Source organism: Vigna radiata, chromosome 8 (assembly GCF_000741045.1).
Source record: "Vigna radiata var. radiata cultivar VC1973A chromosome 8, Vradiata_ver6, whole genome shotgun sequence".
Lineage (NCBI taxonomy): Eukaryota > Viridiplantae > Streptophyta > Magnoliopsida > Fabales > Fabaceae > Vigna > Vigna radiata.
In genome coordinates, this window is record NC_028358.1 from 32,882,435 (window position 1) to 32,896,511 (window position 14,077).

Genomic DNA, 14,077 nt, shown 5'->3' on the forward strand with positions numbered 1-14,077 from the left:
ACCTTTCTCCTTGGTTGACCAGAAAATTTCACAGAATGGTGAAATATTAAGTAGGCTCAAAGATGCATGTGAAGTGAACTGCATCAGCATTTACTCTAGAAAAGTAACACATGTCAAGGACAGTGTCAGCAATTCACTAGCTATACAGACATTACATTACAAGAATTACTCCATTGTAATTTTTTGTTAAGGTTGCCGTGTCGTCTTATTTACTTCAGTGTTATTGCCATTTAGTTCCTCTTTGTCAAATTTCTTCTTGCCATTTAGAATAACTCCATTTAGCTAAAGTTTTAATGCATTCTCTATACATTTAGAATACCATGTTAATCAACATCTTGTACTGATCATAATTTATAGAGAATCTACCAAAAATTCTCATAAACGGTTCAATGTATCAATGTCACACCAATTGGCGACCAACATAAGAATAAGTCTTTGCTATTGAATTAATGGAGCCTACTTCTACTGTTCATTTGATATGAAGGAAAGGGACATGCAACTTCTAAAGATAGATACAGTGTCATACCAAAGAATCTCCTCCTAATAACTACTTTTAATCAGCTAAAGCAATTTGTTTCAGATATGAGAGAAGCATTTGTTTTAAATGAAGAAATTGGTTATGCTTTTACCTCAACATTAGGAGGGTCCATTGGGAGTCAAGATCCACAAGTTGATCTGTCTGGCTACAGCTCTCTTGATCATCTCCTTTGCACTGAGTTGGGGGAAAATTGGCCCGGTGAAAATGAAATATTTTCAAGATAATGCTTAAGAAAAGCGCTGTTCTTGAACCAATATCCATGGTTCACCAACTTTATAATACTACCAAATTTGCAAACGAGTTGAACCAAGAAATTAGACCTCACATTTTTGCAGCTGTACTAAAAGCTTCTTTGTGAGCCATGTCAGGGCTCTCAGCCATTAACCTGTTAATCTCTTCTCTGCATTAAACTAGTACTCTCATTAGAACTCAAAGTTTGAACTATGAGTGCTATACAACTTTGTTCATTGAATCATTACTTGATGAAGCAGTTATAAGCTGATGAGGTTCGCTGTCTCATCTCTTGAGCTGCATACAATCCATGGATAAAAAAAAAACAATTTACAGTGAAGTATGAGTGCACAAAAACCTTGCTTTAAACTCAATATAACTCATCTTATTATTGAAGTAACTATCTTAGTACGTTTATCCACAATATTACTCATTGGAATGAGATCCTCTTCCTCACAATCAGAATAGGTAATCAGGGATGCACTGTGGCTGTTCAAAGTCTTGTTAGCATCTTGTTCTGGACTACTTTCTCTTGGCTGTAGAAGAGTGAAGACAATACAAATGCTGTTTCAGAAAAAAAAAATCCAAAGCAAATAATTAAAGATGAGTATGTGGGTCATTGAATTCACTACAAGTTCCTTCACATAACCAACATCTGAGAACAAGGCCTCGGTAATAGGAGACAGTGGTAAAACATGAATACCAAGCCTGCACTCTCTCCACTGAGTAGTCCACTTTCTCGTTAGCCCACACAACACTTACCACCTTGTTCTCTTTTGTATAATCTTCCTCGTACAGTTTATGTCCCTCTCCCAAATGCCACCACATTCGAGCTGAATGAATTTCCACTGCTGCAAGTGTTGATCCAGTGGCAATAAGTTGAGTGTCACCATATGCTACACCCATCAATGCTGCAGAATAATATGCATTCACAGCTTCACTAGTACTCTCCTGATTTCTTCCATCTGCAAATTCAGTTAACCCTCCTGCCCAAGAGTGCAGTTTATACAGATCAAAACACCTCAAACGCATGTAATTAGAGTCTGATCTTATCCCCAAGTTCCTGAAATCTGCCACAAGTGAATAGGCTTGAGGCTTGTACTTCCTTCCAAAAGCTGGATCAATCTTTGCAAGCACCGCAATTCCATAATTGTAATGATGATCGTATAAACACCAAACCCAAAATCCGCTCCTGAATCTTTGGTGAAGAGGGTGAGCTAGCCATTAACAACTCCTCCCACCCTTTCTTTTCCCATTTATACTTTACACAGAACGGATTTGTGAATGCCGCATCCCCAGAGACAGGATAACAAGAGCTGAACCTATTGAGGATTACCACTTACTTAGGGTCAGAATCTGGCAACACTGTTATCCTAATTATGCCAGAAAACTCGCCAGAAGTAATCTCAGAAACGGTACTAATAGGGTACAACCATTAAGACTACAGTTTTCATCAGGGTGCTTTGGAAGATTTCCAAATGTTACAATATTTACAAATGTTTTAATAGATAGCACAGCAATCAATACATTAAAACGAGATTAAAAAAAAAACACATTCTTATCCAAGTCTAAAGTAAAATTAGTATACCTCTTGTTTCATCATCAATCTTAGTTGACTCACTTTCAAACCTGGCAAACTTTTCATGCTTCGCCAAATCAATTTTCTTCTGTTTAGAACTTTTCAGCTGTTCCACGTATGTACTATAAACAATCAAATTAGCAATGTACAAGTGCCCCAGACAAGTGTTTGCAAAACTTATAGTTTCTATGTGAAATTTCAGAAGAAAAACTAATCTACAAAGGATATTTTCTTAAAGTGATGTGGTTTTGTTGATGCATTGTGCAATAAAATTTAAGTTGCATGTTTTCATGTGTCACTCAGTTCATGCAGAGCGAAAATTGTAGAAAGAATTTCAGATATAGAATATAATTAAATTAAAAGTCAATCACTCCACACTCAATAAACCAAACTCCAAGAAAGTTGACTCCGTAAGAATCACATTAAAAGACAAATTTGGAAAAATTGAGGCAGTGAAACTTACTTGAGCCTCACTTAATCTCTCACTGCATTCGTTGTTTTTCTTAGAGGAGACCATGGAACCCATGCCTTTAATCCGTCTGGAACCGCTATAACTAGATGGAAAAGAAAATTATCATTGATTTAATAATTGCGCAGATGAAACAAAATTACCTACAAAAAGAACAAATCAATTACTTTATCTTTGCGCAGATTAAAAAAATTACCTATGTGAGGAACTTGAGATTGAAGAATGGAATGCAGAAAATCAAACTTACGAATAAAAAAAACACATATCAGAAAGTAGTTGAAATTAGGGTTTATCAGAATTTGTGGTTGGCGGCATACAGTATCTGATTGATCTTCTGGTAGGTTATACTCATGTGGGTGAAGGCACACAATTTTAACTGACAAGTACAGTGTATATTTTGGGGAAGAGGAACAAATATACCATTGACGGGAATTCTTCAAAGATTATTGAAGCTTTACGAGTCGATGGATCTTCTGGCCAACAAATAGAATCCTTTAACTCTGCTCTTTTGTCAGGGAAAAGCAGTGCCTCCTAATGTGAGAGATATGCAGTTTTCTGGATGAAATAAATAATTTTGGCTTTTTTATATATATAAATTTTGATATAAATGAATATTCAAATTTTATACTTTCTATAAGAGTTATTTGAATTAAGAAATTAATAAAGTAAAGTGAGTTTTTCTTTTGATAATTTATAAAAGAATTTAAATATTTATATATATATATATATATATATATATATATATATATATATATATATATATATATATATATATATATATATATATCCATAATCGGTATAAAAAAATATTAATATTTAAATAGATTGTAATCTTTTTTTTGTTAATAATAAATTAATTTAAATATAGGTTTATTTTTAGATATACTTAATTATCAATATTTCATCATTATATCAAGATATCTTGGTAATTAATATTTTTAGGTAATTAATATTTTTAGATATAATTAATATTTTTAGATATACTTAATTATCAATATTTCATCATTACATAAATCATTATTTGAATTTATTTATTTATTTATGGTGTGAGTTTAAATTATATTTTTTTATCATAAATTAAACTAAGATTGTTTTAATATATGCCAATATGAACTCAGTTCTCGTTTTTAAAGAAACAGTTTCTTAAAGACTCCAATGAGAATATGAAAATTGTTCTTGGCTACAATCTTAACTTTAGATTAAGATTGGGAAATTCACTTCTCCTGTGGACTCTAATACTTCTGAAGAAAGAAGAACAAAGGAAGGCAAACGGAGAGCAAGCAAAGGTAAGAAAACATATCTCTTCTGATTAGATCGTTGTGTATGTTCTATTATATGAAAAAGAGAAATCCCAAGCTTTAAATAGGGTTTTCGAAAACAAGGAGATAGGGAAAAAACCCTAATAAAAAAACAAACTAATTATTTAAGGATGTGCTACAAAGTCTGATAATGATAATTAGTAAAAGAATATATAAACTGATTTAGTAGATTGAGAAATAAATTTAAACTAAGTCTAATATTAGTGAGATAAATAGGATTGGTCAAATTTTAAATTAAAGAAACTAAATAACACATTTGAAATTGAACAATAATTACAACTTAAACAAATGTAATAAAAACATGTATTATTCAATATTAATAAAATTAGATACAACCATATAATTTCACTTACAGATATTTAAACGGAAACAGATATAAATGTTCACTGCCATAAACCATAAACAATAAACCAGATACAAGAATGAATTCTGACTATGAAGATGTCCACCAAAAGCACCATAAACCCTAATTGTGCCGCAACCGAATAAGAATTCATGAAAAGAAAGAGAAACATGCGCCAAAAGTTTAGGAAGTAAAAAATCGACTTTTACATCAAATTTTTACACGATTTGATGTGAACTTCAAAACGTCCAATTGTCCAATATAAATGAGTTTAAAATATTTATAAAAATATCATTATGTCCCTATGTCTAACATAAATGAGTTTAAAATATTTATAAATTATCATTATGTGTATTTTACATCGCATTTATGATAGTATGACCTTAATGTGGTGAAGTAATTGACCAATTTTATACCAGTGACGCATAAGATTTTTTGACATCGTATGTGATTTTTAAAAATAAAAAATAAAATGAATAACTTTTATTGATGTACTTAAAGTTTGAGTTGTAGTACACGGATGCTATTTATACATATTGGTAATAGAGTTTGACCAATATAATGATTTCAAAACTTCTTTTTTCACTGAATGATTTCACAACGTACAAGTTAAAATGCAAAAATAAGAAAAAGGAAAATTTCACAAAAAATGTATCATAACATCTTATGAATTCACAAATACCAAACAAGAATGTCATTTGCATTGTTTCATGAAAAGAAAAAAAAAAAAAAAGTGTTGCATTTATTGATCATTTGTTATGTAGTATGAAAAATAATTAAAAAGCCATCATCCTCACGAATTCTTCATAATTAAGTCGACCATCACCATCCAAATCAGCCACTCTGATCATCTCCACCAGCTCTTTTTCTGTGATCTTCTCTCCAATATTTCTCATCACAGACAACAACTGTACATAAGCATTAATCACATTTATACATGGTTATTAATTACTGGATCGTATATGGTCAAAGAAATTAATTATAATTTAGATGCATGCTTCCTTAAGGAGTTATTAAGTGAACCTCTGTGGGTGATATGTAACCATCTTGATCCTGGTCAAACAGTCTGAAAGCTTCTTTCAATTCATCTTCTGCTTCACTTTGCTTCTCGATCCATCCATCCAACACATGCATAATTAGCGTCCCTTTTCACAATTACTCTCATTTATGAACAAATTAAATTCAAGTTCTTCAACTACACGCACCTTCATTTTCCTGGCCATGACATTCAAGAACTGCTCAAATTCTATGACTCCGTTCCCATCCATATCCACTTCATTCACCATCATTTCCAGCTCCTCCTTCCTGGGATTATTTTGATTCAATACCCTAATTGCACTACCTAATTCTTCCATGGTTATGCACCCTTTTTTTCCAATATATATTATAAATGAAATAGTACACGTTACATTAAAAATCAGTATAGAAAAAAGACGTAAAAAAGAGAACAAATTACAAAGCATGCAAACACCAGATAGAGATGAAGTGAGTTGAATTCAGAAGAAGGATACACACCATCTCCATCTCTGTCAAAAAGACAGAAGGCTTCTAGAAAATGGCCAATCAGATTTTCACTCAGCACTTCCTTCATGTTGATGAACTGCAGAAAGCACAAAATTTAGAGAGAGAAAGGAGATGAAGAACAGAAAGATAGAGTAATGGAAGTCCTCATTCATATTCATATTTATAAGCCTAAGTACAAAATTTAAAAGTGAACTTTAGATATGAATGCACCAACCGCCCAAGGAAAAACCCCACACCAACTAATTTATGAAAATGAAATTATATTGTACGGAAGAAGGAAATAGGGTTAGCAAAAGTGGCCCCTTGGAGGACTTTGGTGTACACCACAAAATATGATCCCAATAATTACATTAGACTCTTGCAATTGCTCACACAGTTATTGAAAATTCTGTCAGAAAAATCCATATATTTCAAAGTAATTAAAACAATTCATGTATGCAGAAATTGTCTGAAAAACTCATAGAAACCAGATGACCCTTAAGATTGAAACTGTTGTAGGAGTTCAGCACGGTATGGGAATTGTCTTTGTCCCAAAATCTTAAAACAGTTTGTCTTTATGACTTTCTTGAGAAAGGGATTGTGCTGACGAAAAAGGAAAGAGTTTTTTTAACGATTCCTTTTGATAAATTTTTTATAATGCATATATGATAGTTTGTAGTTAATCTGTTTTAAATATTTTTTAAAAAAATTTTTTTTTTTGACAAATACTTTTTTAATAATTTTTTGACAAAGCATACTTGTGATTGATCTATTTTAAATATTTTTTAAAATGTAAATTTAAATAGACAAATAAAGTGACGACACGTGTTTCGTTGTCAAAAAAGTTGTCAAAAAAAGTGTTATTAAAATATCATCTTCCTTTTTTTAAAAATAAATTCAAACACACCAATAAAAATGATGATACGTGTTAAAAGTTATTAAAAAAAATTGTTAAAAAAAATTGTCAAAATAAAAAGTTGTATGGTTTTGGTTGTTCACACTTGCTATTCTCGCTTTCTAGCGTGTAGCTGCCGGTGCCATCATTTATCACTCTGTCTGTCTGTTCTTATCAGGCACAGAAATTGCACATAAATGAAAATAGAATGGAAATCTCAACGGTTCTATTACTATTACGTGAAATATAGAGCATATATGAAAGATAGAGTTTTAAAAAAGAGATATAAAGTAGAACAACTAATTCTATAAAGGATGTTTTGGGGAAACTAGATTCCTGAAGCTCCAAAGATTCACAATGTAGGCTAAAAAAAATAAAGCAAATTGCAATACACAAAATTAAACTATTGGATAATTCAAATTCAGCCTAAGTCTCATGTTAAGTAAAAGGGAAAAAAAATAACATCATAATGATAGAAGTTCTTAAGATTTTAGATTAAAAATGATATTAATTTTTATTAAGGATGTTTCATTCGTCCACATGATTCTCTTTTGAAAGACTCACCACAAACAAACCATGATCTACCGAGAGAAATTTTGTCTTTTATTGAAAAAATTTCAGATGCATAATTTGAAATCAAATAAATAAATCAATTCAATTATAGCCTTTAAATATGATTTCTTAAACAATTGAGAAATTTATTCGAATGATTTTATTTGGTGAAATTCAGCCGCCCCCAACAAGTTGGTGGTATTAATTTATGATCTTTGTTTAGTTGAAAGTTAGTGACATGATCTTTTGCATATTTTAATCATACTTTGGAAGAAAATGGAGTATTTTCAACATATTATTTTTAATTTTCATGTATTTACTTTAAAAATACAGTGTTTGAATTATTTGTGACTTTTTTAAAAAGCATTATTTTACCAAACCACATAATTGAGTAGGACCATTCTCCACATACAATACAATATTTCTCTTACGTCTAACTATTTTTCTTTCAATACATCACAACAGAAGAAACAAATTTCTGAATACATCACCACTAAATATTGTCCCTGATTATATAATTCAAACCTCTGCAATTATCGCTATATGGTTGGAAAAAGAAAAACAAAAACAAAAGGTTAAAACTTTGCATGATTGATATTTAGTCGTATTCTTAAATTTATTCCTAAATTATATTTAATGAATACAATAAATAATACTACTCTATTGTTTACAAAATTATTGGATTAACTGTAAGGACTGAGAGTTTTTGTGTGTGCGTGATTAATGTATTCGTAAACCAAAAATTCATTGCTTTTGAAATTTTTTTTATTGAAATTGATGTCAAAATCTCTTTCGACACGTCCATTCCAAAAATTCAACATCATTTGATGGTGAATCCTTAGAGTATTTTCTTTTTTATCCGATGCATATTTAAGATTGTTGAGGCAATGGATGATTAGGTATTTAGGTTTGAACTAATCAATAACTAGCTTAGCACCTTAACTTCATAGTCTCTTTCAAATAAATAAGTTCATAATGTCGAACCTTAAGAAAGAAAGTTAAAATCTACTTTGAAATTAAACATCAATTTTAAAGAATTTCATATTTAGTTGGTAGAAAGAGAAAAGGATAATTTTTTTAATTTTCGTAGGAGGTTCCTTTATCCTTCTTGGACACACGTGTATTAGAATACACACGTGAAATTGCGTAGCAGGTTAAAAGCGGAAACACGCTGTCATGTCTATCAGGATATGACAACAAACAGAGCCTCCTTCTATCGTTCTCCAAATGACAATTGAAACGATTATTACGGGGCCCCATTTAGATCTTTTGTTTTCTTTTTTGCTAAAATAATGCTCCACTCTCAGTGAAATCAGTACCATTCACATAATGAAGGAAATTTTATTTGCTTATAAATCAATCATTCAGACATCAGACAAATAATTTAGAGCTTCCAGTGTAGTAAACCACCTTAAGCACCACGAAGTGCCTTATGAGAACTACATCAAATACACGTAAAACAACCTGCAGAGACATAAGAAATCCTTGGCCCTAATTAAACATAAACACATACTATATATATATATATAATCCAGCTCTTCACTTCAAACATTTAGGTGATCACTGCAGCCTTGTGTTGACCATTTCATTCTTTGCCATCTGCAGCCCGAAGTGAACCTAGTTGAACTGGGGCCTGAGTCTGCACCACTTTGGACGACCCATACACTGATATATCAATACCTTGAGCCTTCTCCTTCTCAATCTGCTCCTTAATCCAGAAGTATGTGATCCTCAGCCCATCCTACAGTATCAGAATTGAGATACTGTAAGTATCATAGAATCATTTGGTTGTTTAAAACTATCAAAAAGTAGGAAAGGATAATGTAAAATACAAAGGGTTTCATAGAGAAAAGCTAAAGATTCCATCAATCTTTCTTGAACAAGATACAGAGCTCAAATTGGATACAAACCTTTATAAGACACGGAACATAATATCAATAAGAAGAATAAACTAAGCACGGTGCAATTGACTGAATCTATTACTGTTACATATAACTTAATATGAACATGCATTGAATTATAGAATGGAAATGAGAAGATAATTTCCTATTAATTAATGATATTAATACCTTCAACTTCATAGTTGGAGCCCAGCCAAGCTTTTCTTTTATCAGTGTGTTGTCTGAATTACGACCTCGAACACCCTCGGGACCAGGAATGTGATGAATAGGAATATTCTTGTTATCAAAGCCAAGAATAATCTCCGCCATCTCATTCATGCTAACCATCTCATCACTTCCAATATTTACCGGCTCACGGAAGTCAGATTTCGTCAATCTAAACACAACAATAAACCCCAATGTCATTTTTATCAAAGATTATGAAGAAAAAGGTGAAACATCTCCATAATTTATTCATATACTCATAAATACCATATTGGCTTTCCCCTATTCAACCATATAAGACAATTTCTAAATCATGTAAATGCGGAAATCGATATTGTGGCCATTTAATCCAAAAGTTTTGAATGAGCTAATGATTAGTTTTCTTCCAGAAAAACCCGATTTTAAATAAATAGATTTTGCAAAGAAAACTACTAATTGTGTGTTTGGATCAATGTCTGTGATCCATGTTGCCTTTCAAATCCATGTCAAAACATGAAAAATTAAGCACTAGCAAGCTCGCATGGTGCTAAGTGGACACACATCACGGAGCACAAAATATGCAGCAACAAATTGACATGTCCTCAAAATAACTTCACAAAAAGTTACTCTACTGACTCTGTTTTCATAATCAGAATTTTAATATTAAACAGACAGACAACAAAAAGAACCAATAATTTAGCTATAAGTAAAAAAATCATCCAAGACGTACCTTAGCACACCTTCAACACACTCATCAATGAAGGTAAATGATCGTGTTTGCAATCCATCTCCCCACATCTCAAATCTATCAGTGGAAGTGAGTACCTTCCGACAAAAAGCAGCAGGAGCCTTCTCCCTTCCACCTATCATAAGACAGGGACAGGAACAGACCACAACACAAACTTAGTAAATCCAAAAGGATACCAAAATATAAAATTTTCTACCAAATTACCCATTTGGTAAAGACAAAAACTATAAAGGCTTTAAATTCAGAGAAAAATCATGCCTTTCCAAGTTCCAAAAGGGCCATAGATATTATGGAACCTCCCAATACGGCACTCAATTCCAAAATCCTTGTTATAGTGCTTGCATAACTCTTCAGTTGCAAGCTTCTCCAGTCCATATGCATCTTGTGGCTAAAACAGTCATAAAATTAAACACATTACTCCCAGGGTGAAAAGCAAGAACCAACATAAATTCAACAACTGCAAAATCACCAACAAACCTCAGCTGGCCATGCATCAGACTCCTTCAAGCTCACATTGGTTTCCAACTGTTTAAACTCTGGGTAGATACAAGCACTAGAGGCATAAAAAAACCTGGAAAATATTTTTTGAATAACACAAAGCACATCGTCATATAATTAAAACAAACAACACACCATAAATTTTTGGTCCGAAAACGTGTAACTGAAATGATAAGCATGATGACTGACCTCTTAATGCCGTTAATCCTGGCAGCCTCAATCATGTTGAAGCTAATCATGGTGTTGTTGTACATAATGACAGAGTGATTAGACTGAATAAATCCCATCCCACCCATATCTGCAGCAAGATTGAAAACATGATCAACCCCCTCAGTAACCTTCAGGCAGTTATCCATGACCCTGAGATCAACAAGATGGAATTCATCACAGAACATGTCCTCAGTCATGTGCTCATTTTTCTTCCAGTCAGAAGCAATAACGTAATGCCCCTCCGTCTTGAGGCGCCGAGCTATGTGTGATGCAATAAAACCCCCAGCGCCAGTGATGGAAATCTTAAGCTTCTCTGATGGCCAGTAAGGCTCTCTCTCAAGACTCTCATAAGTGTACTCACCATAGTCAGTTTTTCCAGCACTTCCCATTCTGCGCACAACGTGGATTCGGAGGGCAAAAGGAAAATGGTTACGAAAAATAAGTCCAAAACATCAGAAACCACTATATAAACAAAAAAGAGTTCATGTGAAGCAAGGGTAATGTGAGAACCAAGAAAGAAGAGAAAAATGAAATTGACGAAATTTCCTCTTTTCAAGGAATAACAAACCAGTCTATAAACAAAAAACAGTTCATGTGAAGCAAGGGTAATGTGAAAAAGAAGAAAGAAGAAAAGTGAAATTGACGAAATTTCGTCTTTTCAAGGAATAACAAACCAGGCTGAAAAACACGGCGGAGAGTCGGGGGAAAAGACGGAGATACAACACATGCTAGCACATGAAGGGTACTAGAATGCGATTAATTAATACAAGCATAATGAAAACACTTAACTCATTATAGTTGGCACTACTAAAAGATAAAACTTTAAAAAAAAAAAAAATAGGAGTATTTAGGTTTAAAAAAGATCTGCTACCCAGCTTTCCCAAAAGAAAAGGGGGAAAAATAAATTAGAATGCAAAGCATAAAATAGGTATACATATAATGGGTGACAGTAAAAGAAAAAAGGAACGATACGAAGAGAATGACAGAAGTGGTCCATAGAGAAGTGACGGGAAAAGGCAAAAGTTGTATTGAAAGTTTAAACCCTAAGCGTGGATGGTAAATTTTGAAAGATAAAGATAAACGATGGGGGAATTGAGGAACAAACCTGTGTAGAGGTTGAAGGGATTGAAGAAAGTTTATGGAGAGAAGGAGATAGGAAATGAGTTGAAAGTGGTGGAATGCTATATATAGGATGAAAAGGGAAAGTCACTCATGAGTTGTGTTATTTGCTTTCCTCACAATAATTGGCTAAGTGCCACCGAACAACACCACATACAGACGAATAATGTTTGAATTTTCCTTCTCCACCCACAAACAATTGTACTGTGCTTTAATAAAACAAATTAAGCTCTGGGAATCGTTCGCCGAAGCTGTCGCGAGAAAAGAAACGCCGTATACCAGACGCATTTAACACGTTGCATATCCCAACTGAGGAAACTGTTTTAAGACGATTAAGTGCAGTAGATATGCAGAAATCCACCGCTTTAATTGATTCCACGGTACGGCCACTAAGTAAAATTCTGTTCCAGATTATCATCACATTTTCTCTCTTAGGTCCAATTTAATTAATTATTTTCTCATATTACTTTCTATATTTTTTTATATTTTATTTTTTTAACTTTTTAAAACAAATTGATGACGCAACTTAATGCAACCCATAGCATCAAACACCTTACCTTTAACCAATAAAATTGTCCGTGTGTATAAAGATACTCAACTTGAATTAGACTATAATTTTAATTTGGAAATTATTGTTGGAAATCCAGATATAAAGTCAACTTATAACATATAAATGAAGTACAAACTTCATCTTATAAACCGATTTTGTAAGAATAGAATTAGATTTAAACTTATTTTTAACATGGTATCAAAGTTATATATGATTAGAGTTTATTCGGTTTTTTAGAATTAAGTTAAGTTTAAAGTCCACTTATAACAATTACGCATAATAAATTATTGAATTTTTTTTATGAAATTAGAATTTGAATACATAGATTTGCAAATATATTTTAAAATAATAATCAAACATTTGAATTGTGACATTGTATTACTTTAAAAAAACTAAAATATTACAATTTAAACAATATTTCTGAAGTTGAATGCTTTTAAGCTAAATTTTTCATAAAATTATGATTCGTTATTGTTATGTATAAGTAGAGGTTTGGATGTAATGAGAAGAGAGTACACTATTAAATGGAATATCATTTGTTTATGGTTAATTAATATATAAATGAATACAAGATTGATACTTAATTGATGTTGTAATAAGCTACGTTTAGTTTATAAACTTAAAGATAAGTTCAAAAAGGAGTTCTCTTTCTTAGGTCATATTGTATCACGCTTTCTTTTTTAATGAAACAATATTAAAGATAATCAAATTATTGGGTCTTAATTTTTTGTTATGTCATTTAAGTATTTTTTATTCAAAACAATTAGTATCTAAGTTATTTATATAAAAGTCTGTGAGCTTGGAGTTAAAGTAAAGTGTGAATTGATGCTAAGTATTTGAATAATTTGTTTGAATTTATTTTAACGAGAATGAAAGAACTTATAATGACTCATTAAAAGTTATTTTATTGGTACAACTTTATGTAATGTTTAAGCTAATTTTAAAGAGGATGAAATTTTTTAATAACTTTCTTAATTTTTGTGTTCTGATGCTTAAGTTCAACAAAACTCGTGCTAGTATTTTCATTTTTACATATATTTTAAAAATTAATGGTTACCTATATTAGTTTTTTTATTGTTTTGTATGTATTTGACTTTGAATGGCGGCACGTGTGTGATGTATGAAAATATATGTTTTTGTTGTTTGGTTTGGAGGAAAAGTGAGAATAATAATATAAAAGAGCGAATATTCTGGTGAAGTGAGAGGGTTTGTCCGTGAGATAGGGATCCAATGAGATATAAGAGTAGCCAAGGAAGCTACTTCCAACATGCACTGCAAACCAACCACCACACTCTACTTCCTACTCCTTTACGTATCCTTCACTTTTCTCATTTTTTTTTTCTTATTTTAATCATTACTCATTAAGATTATTTTCTTATTTATGTTTCTTTTATATATTTTTTAAAGCACAAAATGAATTGCTTCAATTTATATTTTCA

General features: G+C 31.8%; 2 protein-coding genes and 1 long non-coding RNA gene across 9 annotated transcripts; all 3 read right to left on the reverse strand.

Annotated features, from left to right (window-relative positions):
• Positions 1-283: 283 nt before the first annotated feature.
• LOC106769754 lies at positions 284-3,361 on the reverse strand. 5 transcript variants are annotated; one of them, XR_002669244.1, is made up of 4 exons: positions 3,014-3,361; positions 2,812-2,902; positions 2,358-2,470; positions 284-2,091 (listed from the first exon to the last, which is right to left on the reverse strand). It is a non-coding gene; the product is annotated as an uncharacterized LOC106769754 (long non-coding RNA). The 5 variants fall into 5 exon arrangements; XR_002669245.1 differs by having other exon boundaries at positions 284-1,066; positions 1,182-2,470; XR_002669247.1 differs by having other exon boundaries at positions 284-948; positions 1,018-2,470.
• Positions 3,362-5,114: 1,753 nt separating this feature from the next.
• LOC106770751 (neo-calmodulin) lies at positions 5,115-6,216 on the reverse strand. Of its 2 annotated transcripts, none has more exons than XM_014656545.2 (4): positions 5,995-6,216; positions 5,685-5,821; positions 5,503-5,583; positions 5,115-5,387 (listed from the first exon to the last, which is right to left on the reverse strand). In XM_014656545.2, exons 1-4 carry the CDS (start codon positions 6,068-6,070, stop codon positions 5,256-5,258), a joined length of 426 nt encoding a protein of 141 aa, XP_014512031.1. In that variant the 5' UTR covers positions 6,071-6,216; the 3' UTR covers positions 5,115-5,255. The 2 variants fall into 2 exon arrangements, with proteins under 2 accessions (XP_014512031.1, XP_014512030.1); XM_014656544.2 differs by having other exon boundaries at positions 5,685-5,845.
• A 2,534-nt stretch (positions 6,217-8,750) lies between these two features.
• On the reverse strand, positions 8,751-12,385 carry LOC106772513 (GDP-mannose 3,5-epimerase 2). Of its 2 annotated transcripts, none has more exons than XM_014658949.2 (7): positions 12,075-12,385; positions 10,949-11,359; positions 10,739-10,832; positions 10,520-10,649; positions 10,244-10,376; positions 9,499-9,706; positions 8,751-9,170 (listed from the first exon to the last, which is right to left on the reverse strand). In XM_014658949.2, the coding sequence occupies exons 2-7, from the start codon at positions 11,356-11,358 to the stop codon at positions 9,015-9,017; spliced, it is 1,131 nt and encodes a 376-aa protein (XP_014514435.1). In that variant the 5' UTR covers position 11,359; positions 12,075-12,385; the 3' UTR covers positions 8,751-9,014. The 2 variants fall into 2 exon arrangements, with proteins under 2 accessions (XP_014514435.1, XP_014514436.1); XM_014658950.2 differs by lacking the exon at positions 12,075-12,385 and adding an exon at positions 11,644-11,744.
• Positions 12,386-14,077: the final 1,692 nt, after the last annotated feature.